The sequence below is a fragment of the Podarcis liolepis genome, assembly GCF_965112155.1.
Source record: "Podarcis liolepis genome assembly, chromosome: 10".
Classification (NCBI taxonomy): Eukaryota; Metazoa; Chordata; class Lepidosauria; order Squamata; family Lacertidae; genus Podarcis; species Podarcis liolepis.
In genome coordinates this window covers 39,922,675-39,949,094 of record NC_139562.1, presented here as the reverse complement: position 1 = coordinate 39,949,094, position 26,420 = coordinate 39,922,675, and the positions used below count along the sequence as shown (strand labels likewise).

The window sequence follows — 26,420 nt, the reverse complement described above, 5'->3', positions numbered from 1 at the left end:
TCCACAGGGCGGGTGCCACTACCAAGAAGGCCCTCTGCCTGGTTCCCTGTAACTTGGCTTCTCGCAGCGAGGGAACTACCAGAAGGCCCTCGGAGCTGGACCTCAGTGTCTGGGCAGAAAGGGTTTCTGAAAAGCCCCCCCCCCCGAAATGAATGGATGAGGACATTTTTGCAGATCAGAATGTATTGATTTCAGTCTTCACCAAGGCTTTACAGAGCAAAACATAGAAATTCTGCTCATCCTCAGAAAATTTGTGGCCATATGAACCTTTAGCGGCATTATCAGAACATGTAGTCTGTTGCAAAGTATTATTTCTCTATGATTGATAGAAATGCCTCTTCAAAGAAAGTTTATCTGGGTTGTTTGGTCACCACAATTTGTAGTGTTCCTCAATGTATTCATCTCAGGGACAAGACCTTACTGGTAATTCTTGTTGTATGTTTAGAAACCAGGATTTAGTTACTTTAAAAGCATATATTAGGCTAGTTTGTAAAAATCTAATTTCCTTCATTCTAATGACCTTTTCAAAAACACAAATAGCTTAGTTGGTAGAGCATGACACTCTTAATCTCAGGCTCCTGGGTTCAAGCCCTGCGCTGGGTAGAAGATCCCTGCATTGCAGGCAGTTGGACTAGATGACCTTTGTGATCCATTCCAACTCTGTGATTCTCTAACTTGCATCGTCAAAGTGAACCCTATGTCTTTGTTGGATGGAGCAGTAGTTCTCTAAAGAGGCAACATTCAATGTCTGGGTTTTTTATGTATGAACTAAAAAAATACCTTCAAAAGAAGGTTACTGAAGCTACCCACACATCTGCTCTTAACAAGGCGCTTTGAAGTCTGGCCTCTAGAATATCAAATAAAAGCTTACTAGATCATAGAGTTTTTAGCCCACAACCTTGGTGCATTCCTTATGAAGATGCCACAGCCTACAAGCTATCAACCTCCTGATCTCATATCAGTCCAGCTTACAAACTTCAACTTTTGACAGCTATAAACTTATGCCTTCACACCTTGTCAGATGCAGCTGTTTCCACTCTACCACTTCAAAAAGCTTTGATTGAATATCTTACTGTAGCAACACACACAAGTGTGCACCCACCCACCCAAATGAGAGGCTTGGGATTAGCTTTGGGCAAAACAAAAGCAGCTTACACTGTACAGCTTTATTGGGAGATGGAAAGTAATTACAGCTTGAGAGTTCCGTGTATGTAAATGGCCAGTATATCTTGAGCACCTTGAAATGTGTTGTTGTTTTTTTTGTTCAAAGGTATAGCAAGTAAAGCAGTCAAGCTGTCTTGCACAAAGGAAGTCTTACGAAAGAATAAAAGGTCTCTGCCACGCATGGAATTTCCCAGCATCTTTTTGCATAGCTTTCTGGTTTCTATTACCAGCAAACTATGCTATGTTAATAACCCTCTTAATAAGAAACGGATTGCGGTGCCTCCTAATAATGATTATCATGTGCTGTCTTCATAACTGATGGCACTTTCTATTTCATTACGTGTCCAACTAATTAAAAGTCCGCAGTGCTTTTCTCCAGCCTGAATCAAGCAGCCCTCGTCATGGGAGGGTACTTTGAGGAGAAATATTGATCATGCCAAATTTACTTCAACCAAATTAAAACAGTGTCCAGTGTGTGTAACTGTTAGCATATCAGAATCTGGACTGGGGAGACCCAGGTTCAGATCTCCACTCAGCTGTGAAGCTGATTGGCGACCATGAGCCAGCAGCCCTTGCCTCTCAGCTGGATCCACTTCATAGTTAGCGCTGAAATAATTATGTATGTTCCCTTTGTTTTCTTGGTGTGATCAGTCAGTGACTGTTCATCATGATAGCTGTGTGGATCTCCTAGGCAATATGCCAACGACCAATAACTCAGTTGGTAGAGCATGAAACTTAATCAGAAGGTTGTGGGTTCAAGCCTGGTTTGGGCAGAATATTCTGTCAGGGAACTGCCATCGGAGCATCAGGTGGTGGAGGGACTCAGGGAGGAAGAAAGAGACTCAACAGCTGAAGCAGGGACCAGCAGGGGGAGGAGTGGGTCTCTGAGGGAATGCGAGCAGGAGGGAGGGCTCAGGGAAGCTTCCAGCAAGAACAGTGGGGAGGTATCTGAGTCTCCCATAGGGAGACCCACACCTCGCCGGAAACTGTCACGCCGTGAGTCCAGGAGACGCGTTTCCGTTAAGGAGCTCCTTTGCTGGAAACGCTTCCGCAGACAGCCACTGTCGGACTCTACTAGTGACTAGAGCAGACATGTCTGAGGAGCTCCGTCACACACGGAGGTTTGTGGGGTCGCACAAACTCTGAGGGAGCACGTTTTTACGCACAAGCAGCTAATCAATCCCTAACAGCAGTCCGACAGTCTCTGTACGCTGCCTGTGCAAGAGAAAGCATCATGAGCGAACCAACCGGAACCGGAGGAGCGGGGGCTGGAGCTGGTCCAAGCTTGGAAGATAGATACCGAGCGTTGGAGGTCCAACTGGCGCTGCAGACGGCGAGGCTGGAGGAGAGAAGGGCTCAGGATGCAGACAAGAAGGGGAGAGCCACTCAATTCCCCAGAAAGGTACCAGGATTGGTGCAAAAATTTGGGGGGGACCCCAAGGATTACCATGCCTTTAGGACAGAGATGCAATATGCCATTAATGTGCAGTTCGATGAGTTCCCTGATGAGGAATCGCGAGTTGCTTTCGTAATTGGGCATCTTGAGAAAGGGGCGAGAGACTGGGTTCGACCCCTAATGGCAACGCACAATGACATACTAAAGGACACGAGGAAGTTCTTTCGTGCAATGGATATCATGTTTTCCAGCGATATTGAGGAAGGGGCGGTGCGCAGACAGCTAATGGCTTGTAAGCAGGGAAGTCGATCTGTCCGTGAGTACTGGACTGAGTTTACTATGCTGATTCACAGACTGAGTTGGGATTTATCGGCGGCACCCATTCAAATGCTATTTGAAGAAGGTCTTTCTTCGGCGGTGAAAGACGAGCTGTCACGGAGCCCCAGGGCGGAGTCTATGGATCAGCTGACCAAATCTGCGCTGACCATAGGAGCGCGGCAGGAGGCAAGAGCCTTGGAGAGGCGGGAAGGGAGAGGGGAACGTTGGAAGGAGTTCCGCATTCCAGACATTCCTGAGCCAGCTTTCCCGCCGGCAGAGCCGATGGAAATTGGAACAGCGCGCGCGCGCGCATTTTCAAAAACCAGCGAGGGGGCTAAGAAGGAGGGAAAGGGCCCCCGGAAATGCTATCTCTGCCAACAGCCAGGCCACTTTGCCAGAGTCTGCCCCCAGAGGAAGGAATGGCAAGGGATGGTGGGAGCTGTTGAGGGGGGAGAACAGGGGGGAACGGAGCAGGTAAAAGCCAACGCCTGGTTGCCACAATCGGGGCACTGCAGCCAGGCCAAAGAGCAGTGAAAGTGCCCGTGCCAGAAGCTCCTCGACCTGCTCTAGTGATTGAAGTGTCGCTAGAGCTGCAAAATGGGCACCCCCTAAAAATAAAGGCGCTATTGGACTCAGGCAGCTCCTGCAATTTTATGAGCAAGGAGTTTGCTGTTGAACACCAGATACAGACTATCCCTTTAAGCAACCCCCTGCAGGTGACCACGATTGATGGCAGGGAGTTGTTGGGAGGAGGAGTCAGCTTGCAGACTGTCCCAATGATAATGAGGGTGGCAAGGCACACAGAACTGATAGCGTTTAATGTGGCCACCCTGGGAGGCGCTCCCATTATTTTGGGAATGAGCTGGCTAGCTCTACATGATCCGCTGGTTGGCTGGCATCAAAGAGTGGTGTCCTTTGGTTCAGCACATTGCTTAGAACACTGCAAAGGGGAAAAGGGTTCAGCAGGGGCCCAAGCCACCCTAGCAGGGACTGAAGTAATGGAGAAGGTGAAGGTACCACCACAGTATGCAGATCTCAGCGACGTGTTCAGCGAGAAGGAAGCTGACCAACTACCACCTCATAGACCCTTTGATTGCCAGATCAATTTACTCCCTGGAGCACAGCTTCCCGTGGGCAAGTTGTATGCCATGTCAGACAGAGAAATGCAGGAGTTGCGAGGGTTTATTGACAAGAACCTGAAGAGAGGCTTCATCAGAGAGTCCAAAGCAGCAGGGGGTAGCCCAGTGTTTTTTGTGGACAAAAAAAACGCGGACAAGCCGAGACTTGTATGTGATTTTAGGAGGTTAAATGCAGTGACTGAACCGGTGGCTTTCCCTATGCCCAGAATTGATGATATTTTGACCAGGGTGAGGAAGGGAAAGATTTTTACAAAGCTGGATCTAAGGGGGGCGTACAACCTGATACGCATAAGGAAAGGGGATGAATGGAAAACCACCATGTTTACCCCTTTGGGGGCATTTGAATACCTCGTTATGCCATTTGTATTACAAGCAGGCTCAGCGTGTTTTCAATCTTTTATGAACCACGTACTGGGCCCTTTGCTCTACAAGAATTGCGTTGCTTTCCTAGATGATGTGTTGGTGTATTCGGAGAATGAGGAGCAACATGTGAGAGACGTCAGAGAAGTGTTGAGCAGACTGCAAGCCAACAGGCTGTGGGTCAAACTGGAGAAGTGTCGGTTCCATACCAAGGAGGTGGAATTCCTGGGGTACCGCCTGTCAGACAAGGGATTGGCCATGGATCCCGGCAAGGTACAGGCAGTGCTGGAATGGAAAACACCCAAAACCAAGAAGGATGTGCAGAGGTTCCTAGGGTTTGGAAACTTTTATCGTAAGTTCATCCGCAACTTCGCCCATCTGACGGCGCCCATCACTGACTGTCTCAGCAGTAAAAAGAAGTTTGTATGGACGGCGGAGGCGGAGCGAGCGTTTGAGGAGCTGAAAAGGGCCTTCGCCTCTGAAGAACAACTTCTGCATGTGGATTTACGAAAGAAGCTAAGGGTTGAAACAGACGCATCTGACAGAGCCATAGGGGCGGTGCTTCTTCTGCAGCCGGGGAAGGAGGAGTCAGAGTGGCGACCGTGTGCCTTCTTTTCGCGAAAGCTGAACAAATCCGAGAGGAACTACACGGTGTACGACCGAGAACTTCTTGCTATTCATGAGGCGTTCCGGAGATGGAGGCATCTGCTAGTTGGTGCACAACATAAGGTGCAAGTGTGCACGGACCATAAAAATCTAGAGTATTGGAGAACTGCGCGAGTGCTCAACCAAAGGCAGTTGAGATGGGCCCAGGAGTTCTCCAAATTTAACTTTGAGATTTGTTACGTGCCAGGCCCAGAGAATGTTAGGGCGGACGCTCTCTCACGCAAACCTGAATATTTGGAGGGGGAGGGAGCACCCGAAGAAACCCATATCATTCCAGAGGACCGCTGGGTGTGTGGGGCGACTTTGGTGGGGCAAAGGGAATTGGTAGAGGGTACGGTGCAGGATGCATACGCCCAGGACAAACTCAGGGATCTCAGGAGGGAGGAAGACAAATCCGGTGGTTTTGAGGAGAGAAACGGGGCATTGTATTATAAGGGAGCGTTATATATACCTGAAGGGGAATTGAGGGAGAAGGTACTCAAGCAGCTGCACGATAGCCCCACAGCAGGGCATTTTGGGCAACACAAGACCATGTGGCTGGTTACCAGGGAATTTTGGTGGCCCAAGGTCAGGGAAGATGTGCGGGAGTATGTGAGGGGGTGTGAACAATGCCAAAGAGCCAAGGGAGAGGCGGGCGCCGGCTGGTTTATTAGAACCACTGCCCACACCTGAAAGACCGTGGGAAGCAGTGGCAATAGATTTCATGACTGATCTGCCAAGGTCTAGAGGGAAAACAGCCATCATGGTTGTAGTAGACCTGTTAACTAAAATGGCCCACTTTATAGCCTGCTCACATGCGGTCACAGCAGAAGAAACAGCCAAATTGTTTGTAGAGAATGTGTTTCGGTTGCATGGCGCCCCCTTGAGGGTGGTTTCAGACCGAGGGAAACAATTTACTTCCAGGTTCTGGAGGAAGCTCATGAGCTTACTGCATGTAGAGGTTAATTTTTCAACGGCCCGTCATCCAGAAACCAACGGGCAGGCGGAAAGAGCAAATGGGGTTCTCCAACAATATTTGAGGTGTTATGTTAATGACAGAGAGAATGATTGGGTGGAGAAGCTGGCGTTGGCAGAATTTGCCTACAACAATGCAGAAAACGTGTCCACGGGGATGAGCCCCTTTTTGGCTAATCACGGGTGCCATCCCAGAGCCTTCCCAGGGGGGGAGGGGGAGAACTGGAGCGTTCCAGCTGCAGAACAGTTCGTTGAAGAAATGGAAGCGATCCATCGCCAGCTCCAACTCAACTTAAACAGGGCTAAGGAGGAATATAAGAGGCAGGCAGACAAAAACCGAAGGGAAGGTGAAAGCATCAGGGTGGGGGACCAGGTGTGGCTGTCAACCCAAGGGTTGCCGTTCAAAGGAGGTTGTAAGAAATTATGACCCAAAAGGCTGGGTCCGTTTGAAGTCATGCAGCAGGTCAATCCAGTGGCTTTCAGGCTCCGGTTACCGAACCACATGAAGCTGCACCCAGTTTTTCACAGGTCGTTGCTGTCACCGTATAGAGGAGACAGTGAAGGGAGGGTCACTAGGGGACCAGCGATGGAGGAGAAGGAACACAGCTACCATGTAGCGGAGATCCTCGATTCCAGGTGGAAGGGAGATCAAGTAGAGTATTTGGTAATGTGGGAAGGGGAACCGGAGTCGGAAAACACCTGGGTTAGGGCAGAGGATGTCAATGACGAAGTTTTAATAGAGACTTTTCATCAGAGGTTCCCACGTAAGCCTCAGCCTGTAGCGAGGTTCCGAAGGGAATACTTTGCCACCACCGACGAGGAAGAGGAGTTGGAGGGGTTCCCAGATTCTGAAGAGGAAGAGGATTCAGCGAGCCAGGACGACGATCGATGGAGGGAATTGTTCGAGACGTCGGAAGATGAGGAAGATTCGTTTCGGGGTTTTAGCCCTTCACCTCCCAGGGGAGAGGAAATGGGAGGGGGTGAGGGGGGCCCTGGAGGGGAGGTGGATGTCAGGGAACTGCCATCGGAGCATCAGGTGGTGGAGGGACTCAGGGAGGAAGAAAGAGACTCAACAGCTGAAGCAGGGACCAGCAGGGGGAGGAGTGGGTCTCTGAGGGAATGCGAGCAGGAGGGAGGGCTCAGGGAAGCTTCCAGCGAGAACAGTGGGGAGGTATCTGAGTCTCCCATAGGGAGACCCACACCTCGCCGGAAACTGTCACGCCGTGAGTCCAGGAGACGCGTTTCCGTTAAGGAGCTCCTTTGCTGGAAACGCTTCCGCAGACAGCCACTGTCGGACTCTACTAGTGACTAGAGCAGACATGTCTGAGGAGCTCCGTCACACACGGAGGTTTGTGGGGTCGCACAAACTCTGAGGGAGCACGTTTTTACGCACAAGCAGCTAATCAATCCCTAACATATTCCTGCATTGCAAGGGGTTGGACTAGATGACGCTTGTGACCCCCTTCCAACTCTGCAATTCTGTGATTCTATGAGTTCAAGGTGCTGGGGTGCAACAGCAGGAGAAGGCTTTTGCTTTGCAGGACCTCTTCCAGATTTCTTAATCATTCATGGTTGGCTGCTCTAGGAAGCAGGATTCTAGACTAGATAAACTTTTCATCTCAGATAGCAGAGTTCCTCTTGCCTTGTTTTGCACCTTATTTGAGAATACATTTGAAAGTTATAAGATAATACACATACAAAATTATGAGTAGCCATTAAGCTAAGGGGATGATTGTTCATAACTTTTAAAATGTGATGGCTATGTAGTCATGCTTGAATAGGAAGTGTAGACTGTGCTTTTTATTTCTTACCAATTACTCATAATCCTATAACAATTATGCCCACATAATTTTCTCTCCAGAGCTGTGGTCTGTGCCTTTTGAATGTACCCCTCAGTGTCAATCAAAATAAAGTGCAGCGAAATATAGAGGTCACAGCAGTACATCAGCATTTCAGAAATAAAACCATCTATTTGAATTACTGCTAAAAAGAATCCAGCAAGATTTTCACCCCTTGTAGAGTATTTTAAGTCTTATTTCGAAAACAGCCCCATTAATTGATTAGATGATGGAGGGATTTCTTTTAAAGCAAAGCTTCCTCTAACTGCTCGTTCATTAGTGTGCTTTTGTGATAATATTCTAAACCCTTTCTTCTAAATTATAGTATATGTATTTTTGTGTTTTTATATTGTAAACCGCTCTGTGACCCTAGAATGAAGGGTGGCATAGAAATTTAATAAATAAAGCAATGTGTTTGGTAAGAGACAAATGCTTAGTGTAGTAGTATCTGATGGAGTTTGTTTGTTTGTTTGTTTGTTGAATTTATATCCCACCTTCTTCTTCAAAGAGTTCAGGGTGGTAAACATGATTCACCCCTTCCTCATTTAAGTCCTACAACAACCCCATTGGGTAGATTAAGCTGTGTGGCTGTGACAGGCCTAAAGTCACTCATTGAGTTTATAGATGAGTTTATATTTGAACCCTGGGCCCTTTGGGCCTAGTCTGGCACTCTAACACTGGCTATGCAGGATAGCGGAGACTATTGTTTAGGGTTGGTTTTAGTCTGTTGTTAAAATGACTTTTTATGGACTAGATACCATTTCGTGAGGTGATTGCTCTAAACAGTGGTACAGAGGTCTTCTAAATACATAAATATTCTCTTTACAACAGTCTGATTTCAAAGGGCATCCCGAACCAGCCCCTCCAAGGCCTAGTTGTCATGAACAAATCTTGCCTGTATAGTCTCATACTGTAGGTGGTATAATTCAATTGTGTAAACGCCCACCCACCATTTTGCAATGACCCCATCATTTCAGAGGGTTGGGATAGACGGCCCTGGAGGTACCCTCTAATTCTATAAGAGGGGCAGAAACAATTTACTTCTTCATTTGCTGTTTTAGAGAACTTGGTCCCAAGAAATGTGGCTATCCTAGTCATATATTTAAGTCCACATTCCACTTTTCTTTTCCCCGATACCTTTTCCTTACAGTAGAGTGCTACACATCTGCTCCCCCCCCCCTTACTGGTGTAAACGTCTTCAGAACTGAAACAGTTAAGTTTGTTTTGTTTTTGCTGTATGTCACTATTTTTCATAATGGACCCCGCTGCCCTGGCATTAGGCAGCTGGCCAAATTAAAAAATAATTACTACATTAAACAGAGCAAGGGCACATGAAAAACAGGCCACGATTGAAAAATTTAATTGGAAAACCACATGCAGATACTATGAGTCTCTCCATGTGATCTTATTACATGGAAAAGAAATTAGCAGCTAGTTCAAAAGCTGCTGACCAGGAGCTCAGCTCCACCTGTGTGTACTGGAATTGCATACAAAATACACATCCTTTAAATAGCATTGAAATGTTCCAGTGTTATGGTTGGAAATTATCCTGTTCAGTAGCTCTTCAGTCCTTCTCACCTTTATGTTTTGAAGGCTTGGTTGCTGGCCAGCACCTCTGGTGTATCTGGAGAACACTGTTTAGAGCTGGGGCATAGTTGATATCATAGGACCATAGAGTTGTAGAGTTGGAAGGGAGCGTGAGGGTCATCTAGTCACAACCCCCCTGCGATGCAGAAATCTTTTTTTCCAGTGTGGGGTTCAAACCCACAACCCTGAGATGATGAGTCCCATGCTCTACCAACTGAGCTATCCCACCTGCCTTTTATATTTAATATTTCACAACTACTTTGCATTTTTTTTAAAAAAACAACAATAAATTACATGATGTGAAGGAAATTGACTTTTTTCATAGCTTCTGCTTTTATGGCTTGTTGCATACTGTATGGGAGTGTGTATTTTACTAGTCTGTTTGGTTGAGAATTATTGGGTTAACTCTCTATGCTTGCCTTGCCCTGGGGCTCAAATTTATCTTGCAAATTGACTTCTTCTTCTTATTATTATTATTAAAAAAAACCTAACCTCAAAATCTTCCAATTTTTGTCAGATTCATGGAATTATTGTACATTCTTTATCAGGGCAAGGTGAAGCTAATATAAGGTTACCAGATTTTTTCCAATGAATCCAGGGACACTTTTCAACTTCAATTGATTTTGTATGGGGACTGATTTGTAAACCTGGGGACGTCTGGTAACCTTAAGCTAATAGTACTTTTCTGTTGAAATAACTACAATAGACTTTAACTTAATGGACAGAGAGTACAAAGATCAAGGTTGCCGCTTAACTTAAATCAAAACCTAGGACCATTTCTAGCTTCATTGGCCTAAATTTTAAAAAGACATAAAGTGAACTGGTGTATATGCATGTTTTGGTTTGTTTCAATTTCTTTTTATTTCTTCCCCGCCTTTTATACTAAGTTCTCCCAAGGCATCTTATGATAAAAATAGTAAAAACAATGGAATAGATAATGTAATAAAAGCAGCATCAGATAAAATTTTATGTGTTTGGGGCCAGTAGTAAAATAAGTAAAAGATGGGGTTGGGGGAAGGGGTGGGAGAAGTCTTTGGGGTCTGTTTAAAGGCTGTAACCTCAGGTGTCACATTACTACTAACTGTTTCATTTGATAAATATCACTGCCATGTTCTGTTTTGTAGTTTGCATTTGGAAATGCAAACAGTGGCCCATTCATGGAGTTCTTGAATATTCATGTTGACAATCATTGTGATTCCGGCTAAGGTCCCTGTCCCTTTCCTAATCTTGATGCCTTGCTTCACAAAGCTTTTCCTGAATCACAAAAGATGCACCTGTCATGTACTGTCAGCTCTCAATTAATCATCTCTGCCCAAGTTTTCCTGCCGTGGAGTCGCATTGCTTAAAATGGTCAGCAGCACTCTGGAGAGCTCTTTTCAATGCCCTGGTTGGAGAACGCAGAGAGCATTTTCTCACACCACATTTTTTTCTCTCCTACAGAGAGTGACAGAAACAGAGAATTGCTCCACACACAAGCGAAAGGTGGGAACTGTCAGGTGGAAATTTGAGTGATGTGAATGGCAGAGCAGCTTTGGGCCAATGCCTCTGACGTTTTTGGCCATTAGCATGTTTACAAATATTTGGGCTGTAGCTCAGTAGCAGAGTATCAGCTCTGCATGCAGAAGGTCACAGGTGTGAGCCTCAACATCTCCAGGTACGACTAGGAGAGGCTCCTTACCTTGAAACCCTGGGGAGCCACAGTACTGAACCAGATGGGCCAATGGTTTGGCATAGCACAAGGCAGCTTCATCTGTTCCTGTGTGTGTATTTAGCTATTTTCTCCTCATAGCCTCAAGTGAATATGAGAACATATCAATGAAAGTAGAGCTTGGAGAGGAATCTTGCAATGAAGCTATCATGTTCATTGACAGAACTGGTTTTGATGGACTAGACCAGGGGTCAGCAAACTTTTTCAGCAGGGGGGCTGGTCCGCTGTCCCTCAGACCTTGTGGGGGGCCGGACTATATTTTGGGGGGGAAATGAACGAATTCCTATGCCCCACAAATAATGCAGAGATGTATTTTAAATAAAAGCACACATTCTTCTCATGTAAAAACACCAGGCAGGCCCCACAAATAACCCAGAGATGCATTTTAAATAAAAGGACATATTCTACTCATGTAAAAACACGCTGATTCCCGGACTGTCTCCAGGCCAGATTTAGAAGGTGATTGGGCCGCATCCGGCCCCCAGGCCTTAGTTTGCCTACCCATGGACTAGACTGCTAGTTGTACTCGCAGGATTTGTGGAAATTCTTGATTACTGGCGGGTTGCATTTGATCTTAGAATGTTACTTTTAAAAAAACCGTTTTCATTGTCACTTTTTTTAATCGACTTGTCTGTTTTAACTAAGCATACTTTAATGTGCTTATGGAGTTGTTATTGTGGAATTTAATTACATACGGCTTGAATAATTGATTTTAAAGCTGTAAACTGCGTAGAAGCCATTTTGGCCTATAAGTGGTACATAAATTAATAAATAACAAGAACAATAATAATTCATAAACCTAACTCCTTTCTCGGTGGCTTATTTTAATTTGAACCATATTCAAAACATCAGAAGTATGATAACAACTTGAAATTCTTTGTGTAAGTGAGAGTACAGAACTCCATAATACAAATAGAAATGATCTTGCAGTCAGTGTACTTCCCTGGATCAGCGTGTCTCTGATCATACTGGCTTGCAGTCATTCCGTTCTACCTCTGGTATTTGTTTTGCCAAGCTATTACAGCTTATGGCATCAAATGTCAGATATTGCAGAAGTTGCAAGGTTGCCATTGATCTGAATCACATCTTTCATTTGATAGAACTCCCAACTGCTAGTAGGGAAAAAAAGCTACTGTCTGATAAATCCAACAAATTGCTGGATGTGAAAATGATTGAATTGCAGGTTTTAGGAATGAAAGCACAGCTTGAGACCTATAAACAAAAAATCAGTGATTTGAATATGCTTGCATTTAACGCCAAATGGTTTGACAATTGCATGCAATAATTATGGGCTGTATAATCCTGAAAGTATTTGGTTTAGAAAGCCAGAGGAGTTTAATTATAAGCACTTTGTGAGGTCCATAACATACGTTAGAATTTTACTTAAAAAAAAATTATAGCTGCAGTATTAAAAAAAAAATAGCTGCAGTATTTAAATATATATATAGCTTTTATCAGTGTTTGGTAAGTTTTATTATACTAATGAAATAATATTTTTAAATATGCAGCTTGGTTTCCATATGGCTTGAATGAATAATTGTGGAGAGCATACGTATTTAACTGTGTATCAGAGCTCTCGGTGCATAGCTATTGCAAAAACTGTAGGCTTACTTTTACAGTAAATGTTCCCTGGGGATTCCTAGGCTGCCATGTAATACTTAGTAGTTTAAAGTTTTGTATTCATACTTCGCCAGTATATAATCCATTACATAAGAAATTTGTACAAATGTAAATGACAAATAGCTTTCACCAGTTGAGTGTATTTGAACAACAGTCGCCCCCGCAAAAACAATTTAAAAAATTTAAAAAATATAAGATTTTTTTTAAAAAAATAAAAAATCCAAGTTGGAAGAAAAGTTTGGAGGATCAGAACCCAAACAGCATGACGTTCATTTCATGGTGCTAAGAAATTGTTCTCCTTGGATATGGTAACTTGAATAAGTAAAGTAGACTAAACCAGTTCCAAGATGCTTCTCCCTTTTAAGGTTGTATGTCAACTATCCATTATCTGTTGAAAGGAGATGCTCCAAAAGTAAAGATCATTACAAACTGTTCCATTATGTACAGAGCATTTCTTTCTGTGGTTTCCTGTTGTTTAAAATTCAGATTCCCACCCAGAGGCAGGTAAAGGTCAAGGTAAAGGACCCGTGGACGGTTAAGTCCAGTCAAACTTGACTATGCATTTCAGGCCAAGGGAGCCGGCATCTGTTTGCAGACAGCTTTCCCGGTCAGGATTTGTGTGTTGTAGTTCCTTGTTGGGGATCGGCACCTTCTTTCTAAAGTAGCATCCCCAATAACCTCAAGGGCAGCCTCTTTGTCCCAGTCTAACTCTAAAGGTAACACTTTGGGGTTTGTCAAAAAATAAATGCCACATCCGAAATGATTCAGCTGTGCACAGTTCTCTTTAGCAATAAAAAGAAGCTGTTGACATTTTGATTGCTTTGGAAAATAGCACACTGCAGCATGACAGTGACATCAGTAATAAAAGTTCAAGTGAAAATTCTTGCCGTCACCACAGGAGGATTAAAAGGCCTGACAGCACATTATAACTTGGTCATCGGCAAGATGAAGCAGGGCCACCATGAGGAGCTTTCATGCTCGGTGATGCTGCCTGCAGATAAATCTTTTTCATTTTCTCCTTTTATTACTTCATTGCGCTTTATCAAGCCACTGTGCATGTTTTCAATTAGCAAGCTGAAACCTCCAAATGGAGATCAGTTGCTCTTTATATTTAGAAGAGGGAGCTGTCTAATGACACGGCTAAAATATTTGGGAAGCGTGCTTTTCAGAGCATTAAATCTCATTCAGCTGCAAAGGCCTTGCAACTGTTTGTTCTTTAAAAAGAAAAGAAAACCACCTGACTGAGCATGCCTGATGTGAACTAATGACACTTCAATCAGTTTTGGAGAGTCAGGAGATTTGACCTCTATTTTATTTTTTATTTTTTTCACTAAAACCCAGCAAACAAGGGTATTTTGTTTACCAGAGAGAAACTTGTTAGAAATGGGGAAGGAGAGAGAGAGGAAGTTGGATGTCTTGCCAGCATATTTTAATCACATATTCTGCACTGGAATGCAGAAATCCCTCCCTCCCTCCATTCATTCCTGGTCAGGGTGAGAAATCTGACTTCCAATGGCCATCCTACCCCCCAAGGCATGCCTACAAGCACATGCACACACACAATGTAACAACAATGTGTTATTTTTCATTCTTTCGTATTCAAAAGCTCTGCATTTCATGTTTTCGAAGTGAACTTTCACTATTCAAATATTAAAGTCGTTTCTGTGTCTTGAAGATTTTTCACTTCAGTAAAGTTCAGTAAAGTTCAGCAGTGAGCCCCCTTAACTAGTTCTTAAATTAAATCTATATTTAAACTCCTGGATTCCAAGGCATAAGGTTCATCCATGAAAAATGGACATCAAGGTTCTGCTGGATCATCTCTCCCCAGCCATTCCAAATGGTGCTGAATACTCATGAGATTCACATCTTGCTGCCAGGGGCCTGTTCAGGAATGGCAATCGTCAGAAACACGGAAAAGCCAAGATTGGGACCAAATGTACCTTATAACTCCGCAGGTCACCCAGGTAGAGGAGGGGCTAGCTATAAAGGTTGGATAGCAGCTCCCTATAGGTCTCCTTTAAAGGTAAAAGTAAAGGGACCCCTGACAATTAAGTCCCGTCGCAAACAACTCTGCAGTTGCGGTGCTCATCTTGCTTTACAGGCTGAGGGAGCTGGCGTTTGTCCGCTTCCGCAGATAGTTTTTCTGCCTAAGCCGCTTCGGCCAAAACCAGAGCAGCGCACAAAAACACAGTTTACCTTCCCACCAGAGCGGTACCTTTTTATCTATTTGCACTGCATGCTTTCAAACTGCTAGGTTGGCAGGAGCCGGGACTGAACAACGGGAGCTCACCACATTGAGAGATTCGAACCACCAACCTGATCAGCAAGCCCAAGTGTTTTAGACCACAGCACCACCCGCATCTCTAGCTCTCCTTTAGGTATCCCTAATTTGGGATCTCTGAATTTATGTCTGAGGCCCAGTTTGCATCTGAGTTCCCATCCCAGCTCCTGCTGATGAGCAGTCTCTTAGCTTTAAGGAGCCCTCCAGTATCACAACATATCTGCTGCAGATCCTGCTTCCATACTGGCTGAACCTTTGCTCAAGCTCAGGTTCGCTCAAACATCAGGTACCATGAATGGACCTTAGACAAAACGTTAGCCACCCAGTGCATTTTTTGTTGTGCATGGCCTCCCCTGTCAGGAAATAACAAAGGACTGAATGTCTGGACCATTGGTCCGATGGCATCTTCTTGAACTTTTTCTCGTGGTAGTAATTGTCACATGGGCAGCAGACTAGCAATGCATGTTTGTCTTCCTATTCAGAACATGCTCAGCATTTAACAGAGGTGTGCAAGAAGTTTGGCCTTGTATGTGGTGGTGTCTCTAATTGTCTACCTATAAGCAGGGAGCTAATTCAGGCAGCAATTTCAAATAATTGTCAATGGCCCAAGGGTAGTCTGAGTTAGCATACAAATTAAGACCTTCCCTGGCCCTGTTCAAGATGGAGAACAGCAGAGGCAATGCAAAAGAAGATTGCATTTTGGAATGATAAGAGTATATGACTTGAACTTAGCAGGGAGACAGAATGAAGAAATGGAGTTCTGTTGGCTGATAGTATAAAGGCAAATGAGGGATTGTTTAGAAGAGGAGCTGTGTGGGAGTGAATGGAGAATGCAGGATGTGGTCATATATGCTGAAAAGAGAAATACATAAAAGTCAGCCAGGGAAGTGGGGACACTAAACTGTGAGAAAAGGCAGAACAGGAGAAGCAGCAAGATTGAAGCCCTCCAGATGTTCCTGCACTCCCATCAGCCCCAGCAAGCAAAGCCAAAACACCAGGGTTGATGGGAGTTGGAGCCCAACAACTTAAATTCCCCACCCCTGCTGTAGCGGAGCAGAGCATGGCACTACCAACTCTCCCTAGGAGTCCATAATGCTTGTCGCAGCACACAAATCTGATTCCTGAAAGGTGGTCCTTCCACAAAGGATTCTAATTTGGGTTCAAGGTGTACTCTTTATCCTCTACAGGCCACTCCCCATTTATGTGGAGGTTACGTTCTGAGGCACCGCACACTTAAGTGAAATTGCGTATATTGGAAACACCATTGAAAAAGCCTGCAAACACCCTCTAAACCTCTGGAAGTCTTTGAAAAAACAAAAATTCACCAACTCCACCACAATTGCTCCCTCCAAACCTAATTGCTCAAACTCCTACTCTCTACAGCAGGCTTCCTCAACCTCGGCCCTCCAAATGTTTTTGGTCTACAACTCCCATCATCCCTAGCTAGCAGGACCAGTGGTCAGGGATGATGGGAATTGTAGTCTCAAAACATTTGGAGGGCCGAGGTTGAGGAAGCCAGCTCTACAGGCCTCAGACGTCAGTGCAAAGGCTCCTAGGATTGCACTTGTGAAGGTCGTGGGATTGCTAGACGCTGTTTTTGCACCATTTTTGCCCTTTCCCCCCTCTTTTACAGCCATTCCTCCCCATTTGTGCCACTTCTGGGTTTGTGGCCATGTGCATGCACACAAATGAGAAGTTGCCTGTACTTGCAAATGCAATATTTCCCCTTTTAGTTCACTCCTTAACCTATTGCTTGTTAAAATTCTGTTGCGTAAAGGACGTTTCACTTCTTAGGCTGAACCAGTTGCACTCCGATATTTGCTTGTGACCCTTATCATGTGCATTTGCCACAGTACCAAAGTGGCTGAGCTCACACACTCGCTGGCGAACCGTTTTCTTTTTTAACTAGCACAGCAAAGTCTGAGGAGTAAGGCAATAAGTTTCCAAAGCCTACAAAATGATTAGATGGGAATTCTCTAATAATGGAATAATTCCTAGAATGCCATAAAGAGACTTCCATTAAAACTCTAATAGGACTTCCAGCTGGCTCCGTTTGATGCAAAGCCTCCGTCTCCAAAAGGAAATGAATAAAGGAGTTGGTTTTCCTTTCATGTGGTGTGGGGGGTCATTTGTTCTGCGGTTGCAGCGAGTTCCACACTATTGCCCTGGTAGCTGCTGACTGGCACCACTCATGTGCCGTAAAGCTTCTTCATCTATCTTAAATCAAAGATTATGTGTTTGGAGAAAAGCCCCAGCAATTGTGGCGGAGGCTTCATCGCGTTCAGCTGGCAGAATGCGATAACACTGGCCTGAGCAGACAGGTGCCATCCATTCTTCTGTCATCCGTGAGCCACAGAGAGAGTGTGCCAGTGCCAAATCTCACGCATCACAAAGCAATGTGGAAGAGTTGCTTGGCGAAGAGGTGGTGGTGCTGTGTGGATGCTTTCAACTTTATGTGTCATCTGTGGGAGAGGAATGACTGTTTCCTTCAGAGGTGAAAACGTCTAAGCTGGGTGAAAATGCTAAATAAATAATATTTCAGACAGGCAAGCACAGAGTCTGCAGAGAAATAGTAAGCAATTTGCATAGTTCCCCATTTCTAATGTTAAAAATGACTCCCCCCCCCCGAAAGATATCAACTAAAGCTAGGTGATTAATTTATTACATTCTAGGGTTGCCATATTTCAAACAGTGAAAATTCAGACAGAATTTGTTTGTTTTTTTTAGTTTTCCCCAAAGTTTTTTTTGTTTTTTTTTTTGCAAGATCACAAAAACATTTCCCGCTTTTGAACTATTTAAAGGGGAAATTGGCAAAATCAGCACTGCCAACATGGGCTATTATACGGCCGGATTTTCCCGGACATTTGGCCGATTCCAGACACTGCTGGCGAATGCGATATTCTGGATATGTCTGGAAAATTCTGGATGCATGGGAACCCTGTTACATTCTTGGTTGAAGTGAAATATGCAGAGAGACAAATGAGGAACGTCCGTGATTTAAAAACCAAGTAGAATTCTTATCTTTAAAAGGTATCTCACATTTCTTTTAATCTGGTGCTCCACTACAGGCCTCTTGGAGTTAGGGACTTCTCCTCACTTCTGCCCATCTCTTCACAATATGTTGACATTGAGAGTGAGGTGTTTCTCATTTTCCAGCAAGGCATCCTTCCGAGGTTCTGAGTGCCGTGATCCTCTGGAGAATTAGTTGACAGGGGAAATGTATTTTCTCTGTGGGAGATATTTAGAATTGGTCTGTTCAACATAGGATATGCCTTACAAAAAGGAAGTGAAACGAGCACAAAACGAACTTTCCCACCTCTGTAATGTGTCCTGTTTTTGTAACATCCTACTGTCACAACAGTTGTTGCTCCAGAAAAATGGAGCCAATCCCAAAATTGGTCTCGCATGCAAAAGATTGCTTGAAAATTCAATCTGTTGATTTCATCAGATAAGAATGGACAAGATTCAGCCCTCCTAGATTTTCACATTTAGGCTGAGAAAGAGATTTTCACCCAAACAAAATTAGCTGTCAACTCTGGAGGTGTGTTCCTTTTTTCCTCAGCCCCTGTCCAATAGAATGGTGTGCTTTCACATATTTCCAGACAGTTCGTGGGAGATACTTTATTTGTTAAGTCTTGCTTTATTTTCATCTGTGTGTCATAGATGAAGTGCCCCTTGTTTTCTGCTTGTGATATTATCTCCTTTATTGTGAGTTACTCATGCATTGTGGATATGACTTGCTCTGTGAAGTATCTATGCTGGGGCAGAAAGCTGGGCCAGATGATATTTGTGTCAGCTTCAGAACTTACAATTCAATGAAAGCTGCTGGTTTATTAGCTATATTTATAGAGAAAACAGGTTGCAAATGTCAACTAGGATAGCGTCTAAATATAATATGAAATAACATCTAAAACGAGTTTTCACTTTATTTGATATTTAACCTGTTTTCATGAGCTGAGAATGAAAAAGCATGATATTTTCGATACATGTAAACAAGATTGCTTTCAGAGCTAGCAGTATGGTAATCAGGGTGTTGTGTACTGCATGGAAATAAAGGTACTTTATGAATTCATTTATTAGTTCTCCTTGTTTACAATGTTTGAGTAGAATGGCATCCTGGCTGTACTGAGAAATAGTGCACATATGGCAGGTAATACTACTGTTAAATTCTAATTCCCTAACAGAGAGAGAAAAAACAATTTAGGCTCATGTTGCAAAACCAAAATCTGCAAATGGTAGTCTATGTTTTATATGCCCAGTGTTACCTGGTTTAGTTTGCAAAGGGTAAATTATTTTGCTTTACCTCTTTATTTCCTCTTCCACACCTCATTTTCCAATAAGAAGAAAACAGGATTAAAGAGGACTGTACCAGTTATATACACATATTGGGTGAAGTCTCCTTCCTGTTCTCCTCATGCAAACCAGCCACTTAAACCCCCCCCCCCAAAAAAATACTGCTCTAAAAGGATTTGGGGAACTTCAGGGTAGAAAGAGAATCCAGGTGTCCCATTGCGGAAATGAATTTTGGCTGTGCAGATGGGTGAACATCATTGGGTGGTACCCATTGATTTGTGAGAATACGTATGCCTGTCTCAATTGGAGCTTCATATTTTGTACACATTGGGGGGAGAGTGGCAAAGAACCTAATAAACATCTGGAAAGGAAACGCTATTTCAATATTTTAACTGCCATGAAATACACTATGTTGTTTATAGCTCTATGCCAATTATTATAACTTTGTTATTTCCTTTGGCATTCCTAATTCCTTTGACATTGCCTGGAAAGTACATGTGGGATTTGAGCTGCAGAGAAGAGTACGTGCATCTTGAACTTTAGTTACAGCTTTGCCATGAATCTCAATCAGTTTTCACACTGGTAGTGGTGGGATATGTCTATGATATGTTCTGGGTAGTAGCGTGTGGTGGTGTAATGATAATTAACCTTATTCATTATATCTTCCAGTGTAGACCAAGTCACATGCAATAGTGCCTTTATTTTAGGCTCTAAAACAATAAAGAGGGAACAGGACATTGGTTGGACTCAGCTCTATGGATCCAAAAATGCATTTAGGTCACAACTTGGCGAGCAATTCACTATTGCTAACCTATTATTTGGTAGCAAGCTTTTAATGAGATTTCAGCTAGGAAAACTCCCTTGCCTGGTGCAGAATTTTGCTGTTATTTCCTACCCATTTTGTGGAGTAGGATGCCAGACGGTTTTGTGGATGCCTCTTTTAAATGTTTGTCTATAATTATTTTTGATTGCCAGATTTCAGTTAAACGCCACTTGTCTTAACACTAATCAGAATAATATGATCATCAGCTTTGCACTTTGAAAAAGAACAAAGTAAGCAAGCCCTTAACTATTACAATAATTTATGAAATCTTTGGGTTGATTTAAAATTAATTACCTCTCACGTCAGCCATCAGACTGGCACTGCCCGACCTGTATTACTACATGTAATACCTGTTGTTTGGTCATCAATTTGGGATGGGAGTGGAACAAAAACTCTTCCATGTCTACACTACACAGTGCCATGTCTGATGCACAAAGCCCAATATAGCTCAGGACCATTTCTTAAATACCCAGTTGATCACTGTGCTCTGCAGATGACTGCCTCCTGCAGATATCATCTTCTCAGGAGGTCTGTTCCACACAATATGGGAAGTGGGTCTTTAGAGTTGTGACATCTACCCTTCGGAATGCCCTGCCCATAAATATTAGTACAACACCATCTCTGATGTATTTTTGGCACCTACTGAAGTCCCTCCCCCTCCAACAAGTCTTTTGACCTGAGATCTTTCCCTTTCTGTATCTGAACTGCAAATGTTTTAAATATGTTTCATTGTTTCATCATTTGTTGTTTGCTGTCCTGAGCTCCTTTGGGAGCATGGGTATAAATTTAATAAATAAAAAAATTGGAGTAAGCAGTAAATCCGCCCTTACCCTTCTTCCCTTTACATGCTTATTACGAATTGTTAAATTGCTTCCATGAAAGTAGGCCACAAAAACATGAAGGACTAATTTTGTGACTTTCGTGAAGGTTATCTAGAGAAAGAAAATACAAAATAAACTTTTAATCATGTTTGCTTTCCCCTTTCTTGCTCCAGTATCCAGCTGCCCTAATGAATCTGGGGGCGATTCTTCATCTCAACGGCAAACTTCTGGAGGCAGAATCAAACTATCTCCATGCCCTTCAGTTTAAACCAGATGATGTCATCACACAGTCAAATCTACGCAAACTCTGGAATATTATGGAAAAGCAAGGCTTAAGAACATCTAAAACATGACCTGACATGAGCTGGAAGGGGGGAAACCCAGAACCTTTCTTTGCAAAGGGTGAAAGAAGTCAACTCCAGAACAACTTCCAGGGTGCTACTTTGTTGAGTGCTCTTGTTGGACTGCACTGCAAGTGTTGAAGGTTTTAATTGCTGCTAGGAGAACCTACAGGGCTGCTTCTTGGTGTGACATTTTGATAATGAGAGAACGGTGGAAACTCTCTCAGGAGTTTCATGAAGGACTTGATAGTTACTCCCACAAGCATAAAAATGAATTAGATTTGAAACTTGAGCACTTGAAAGGGGGGCCCTTTCAAGCATATTTGCCAGGCCATCGTAGTCATTTTCACATTGCTCATTTTCATGTGGTTTCTGGTAGAAGAATCATGCTGGTCTATATAACATCCATCCAGTCAACATGGGATTTTAGTAAAGGATATAGACTGGCTTAAGTTATTTTCTGAGGCTGTAATTCATTAAAATGTATACTAAAACCCAATGTGTTTTCAATTTGTCTTAATATTGTGTATCTCCTTAGGGCTGCCTGCTTATCTGTTTCACAGATGAGTGCAACCATTTGAAAGATGAAACACAATTTGCAATCTATCTTGACAAGGGCACATTTTGTTTCAGCCTGTTGTTAAGAACATTATTTGAAGACGTTAACAAATACCTTGTTAGCTGTGTTTTGAGGGGAGTAAGCAAGGGGCAGCATTGCACTCACCCAACAGAAATGTCTCCAAGCAGGAAGAATTAAGGCAGGCTGTAGATGTGATAAACACAACCATGTTTGTTTTCTTGTGTAGCTGCTTTGTTCCTGTCAAAAGTGGGAGTGGTCTAAAAAAAATTTGAAATGAAAAGTGTGCATTGAAGAAGAGAGCTGAACATTCCTCAGAGAGCTTTCCTCTGCCACCTTTTTTTATTGTGCTTTAAAGATTTAGGCAAGTCATACCGGTTTAGCTCACTTCTGGGACTGGAATCAGGTTGCAAAAAAAGTACCCCGAGTGATGGAGAAACAGGTTGCAAGGCAGGAAGTACAGGTGGGGATAAATCTTATACAATTCACACTTTCCAGAACAATCAGATCCAAAACACAGCCATCCTTCAAAATCGACACTTCTCTGAATTTTGCAATGCAGTTCTCCAACCAAATAATGAGCACAAAAATGGATATAACTGAGGGGAAGTGATGTGCACAAAAAAATTAAAGTGTCTGAGGTAAAATTGCATACAAACAGGTGAATATTAGGAGAAAGTTGCACTGAAATTCTGGTGAATTTTCATGAGAGCAGTTTAGAAAAATCCACAATCTGATGTGGAGAAATGTGAAGATGGGAAAGATGAAAAATGTAGAAAAGCCAAAATTGTTAGATTTGCCCATGCCTTGCAGGAAGAGGGATCAGTTTCTTCTACTACCATGCAACTTTTGAAAAAGAAGAGAGTCCCACACGCGCACACACACAGCACTCTTTAGATGCAAATGGGACAGGCGCATGAAAAAGAAACATGGGGGAGCAGTCACATTTAGTTTGAGAGCAAGGGACTGTGTAGGACCAGCTGGCAGTGGCACTGCTCTTGAAATTATGCTGACAACAGTTGCATCCATCCACACAGTATTAGCTTGAATATACCATGCCTTGTGGCTCACACAGGACAGTTGTCAGCATCAAGCTGATACACAGCTACCTTGTGCCGAAGCGCAGTGCAGCCGTGTTCCTGTTATTACTGTCAAAACAGAATGCTAACCTTTTACTTGCATCTCTGCCTACGGAGCAGCTACATGTTCCTGGAACAATTTGAAGACGTGTGCAGTTGGTGAATATGTTGGTTAAATGTTAGCAATGAGATTTATCAGCAGTTTGTGGGAAGGGAAATATTTTGCTACAAGCAGCAAGAAACTAAAAGGATTTAATGCTTTTAGCATCTAGCGAATTCACAGGGTGTTAGACCGAAAGGGATTATGTGACTGACAATGGTTGCCAATTATTTTTGCATATGCTTAACGTTTCTACATGCAGGGAGCAAAACATTTGTGCAGTTTCCAACTGAATATTGCATCTTTTTTTTTTCTTTATCGCAATAAAGTGGCACCATTCATTTTCCTTAACATTTCAGTTCATTTGGCATAGTTATTACAATCTGTATTTTTTAAAAAAAATATTTTAAAACATATTAGACTGATCTGTGCTCTTTCGGCCATTTACCAACTTCTTTTATTGGGTAGGCAGGTTTTTAAATGACATAATAGGATCTATTTCAACATTCATTTCAACACAAGTGGGCATAAATTTAGGCCAGGTTCCAAAAAACAATTTTAGGCATGTCTGAGGGCATTTTTTTTTTTTACTTCCATGCCGTAGCACAAGCTGCTACTGAAACTCTTTTTTTGTTTCAGCGGCCATTTTCAATGGAAGGTGGGGCTGCAGTTTCCGAAATGTGTTTTTTGTATCCTGGCCTTATATCATGGAATACCCTTGAAATGAAGATTATTAAGGGAACTCCCATAGTCCATTATGTGAAAGTTTCTTTTGACTGAGTATCATTCCATTGCTGCGTACTCCTGGATTAATACATTGTTGACACTCTTTATTTTTAAACTGAAGCAAAAAATAAAGTCATTACCTAGTGTTTCACAACTGTTGTTAGCCTTCTAGTTTGCTTTTCACGCTGTGTTTTTAAATGTTTTGAGGTGTGTATTGGTGCTTAGAAGGAAATGAGAACACATTTATTCTGTGCTGTTTAATCACTTCAGCTATCTTAATGTATACATGTTAAGGAGTCTTGCAATATCGCTCTATCGGCATAACTACTATTTGTCACTATTTGTAATAGCATTTTGCATTAGATGCACTTTGTTTTTCTTTTAGCAAGCTTGGTAATCATAGACCATCAGTTACAAGTGTCTTACAACCCTATCCTCAGCTCTAACATTTTGACCTTCTGCAGAATCAATGACCTTTGGACTTGGCTCAAGGTGAAAGCCTAAACACTGCTGTTTAGGAAGGAGGAAACTAAAATCTTACAAGTTTGAAATTCAACATTTCAGGTTAAGTCATATGATAACATATTACAGTCTTTAGTACTACAGCCATCATTCCACACCATATTTCTGAGCAGCTATAAAAATAAATGCTATATTAACCTCTAAAACTGCTTCTTCTTTTTAAAATTGTAATCCTATGCATATCTACTTAGAAGTAAATTCCACTGATTTCAATGGGCTTACTCCTATGTACTCGTGTGTTGGATTGCAGCCTAACTAGCATCCCCAAATGGCTCAAATTTCAGCTTTCAGATGCAAGTACAACTTCCTGATTGTAACATTTCACTGTTGCTCTAGCTTCTCCATTTCTTGTGTTTCATTCTTTTTTTCCACATTAATTGCACAAAAGCAGTTCACACTTTTATGGTGGCATTGTCTGTCTCATTTCAAACAACGACAGGTGGAAGTTTTTTTAAAAAAAAAAATAAGAAGATTGTTCCATGTTCCTCCATACATTTTCACTATGGGGCTGGGATTTCTAACTTTCAATTTTGGAATAAGTTTAAATTGTTGTCTCTGCTCAGGGATTTGTGGTGGATATTGCAGACAGTGCTTAAAAAAAAAAAAGAGCACAAGTTTACTAAATTAAATTTTTATTTTTTTGAGAACTGTTATTTGTATAAATTATCAAGATTTGTAGGCTTTCCTTTTTGTAGACATGATTGTTTATGTGCCAGATAAGAAAATCCTTTTTGTTTTCAGTAATAAATGATTGATAACAAATACTTTGCACATGCTGTCATCTATTGCACTCGATATTATCGCAAAACGAATGATTCTACCCATACTCAGTTTAAAGAAGTCAACATTTGGGATGTAAATCACTTGCCAGAACTTCAGAAAGTACATTTTCATGTACATTTAAAATAGGTACGTGTCAGTCTTTGCTTGTGTGTGTGTGTACTACAGTTATTCTAAAAAAGATTCATCCCTATGCTCTGTATGCAAGAACTCTGTACCCAGTTTAAATTGGGAAGACCAATGTTCTTCTTTCACTGTTAGGCTTTACATAAGAACAAGAGAACAAGAGAAGTCACATCACCTTAACAGCAACCACTGTTTCCATTGGCATGCCAAGCCCAACCAACAGCAGTAGTTACAGAGCAGGGGTGGCTTCCCTGTGACCTTCTAGATATTGTTAGACCACAGGTCCTGTCATACCTGACCATTGGGCATGGGTCTTATGGGAACTGGTGGCCAACAACATCAGAAGGCCACCACTGTTGTAGAGAATGGGAGGAAGATTGCAATCCCATACACATAGTAGGGCCTACTTCTGAGTAAACATGCTTGCACAGTTAGTAGTTCTTTACTCCAACAGTGGTATGACAGGAACATCATATTCCTGGTAGAGGCATAAGAGTAGCTTAGGAAAACGCAGCAGAAAGAAGCACGTGGGGGAAAGAACTTCAGGTTTCAGGACTGCACAACAGTGAGATGAGATAATAATTCTGAATTTTGGTTTGATTTGAGACTTTCTGTCTACAATGCCTCTGACCTTAAAGGGGGAAAAAACCTTTCCTTTTTTCAAAGGCCATACTATTACCCAGTGCTTTTTTTCTAAAATAATAATAATAAAATGTTTAGGGGTACTCTCATTTTCCTACTCATATTGAAATACTGCCCCTCAATGAGTCAAAACTTAGATTCACAAAATGTTTAGGGGTATGCGTACCCCTGCTGCTAGCAGTTAAGACACCCTCATTCCTGTGAAGATCGTCAGAGCAGAAACTTGTCCTACAGTCTGTGATTATTCTTATTACATAAGGAAACATCCTTCAAAAACAACCCCTGAAGTCTGAGGTTTTGTTTCATTTTTAACACTTGGTACTAATAATTCATTGATTATCCTGATGGATTCATAAGTCTTTAAACATGTACTGTTAGGGCATCAAAGGCCTAATTAAAATGTACCTTGGGTTTATCAGCAGCTACCATTTGTAATGTTGGTATTGTAATATTTGAACAGGGCCAGGCTTACTTATTCTAGACATTTGTATGCAGTTATATTTTAATGTGAATATGTGTGCAGTCCTTGATTATATTGGGGAGTACTTCACTTTTTTGT

At 42.6% G+C, this 26,420-nt stretch overlaps 1 protein-coding gene across 1 annotated transcript in view; it reads left to right on the top strand.

Moving 5' to 3' along the window:
- TMTC2 (transmembrane O-mannosyltransferase targeting cadherins 2) overlaps window positions 1-25,075 on the top strand; it is a 197,425-nt gene extending 172,350 nt beyond the window's left edge. Inside the window, exon 12 of the mRNA XM_083463090.1 lies at window positions 21,142-25,075. Within this exon, the coding sequence (XP_083319216.1) occupies window positions 21,142-21,321 (180 nt within the window). The 3' untranslated portion in view covers window positions 21,322-25,075. The remainder of the gene's footprint in view (window positions 1-21,141) is intronic.
- The last annotated feature ends 1,345 nt before the right edge of the window (window positions 25,076-26,420 follow it).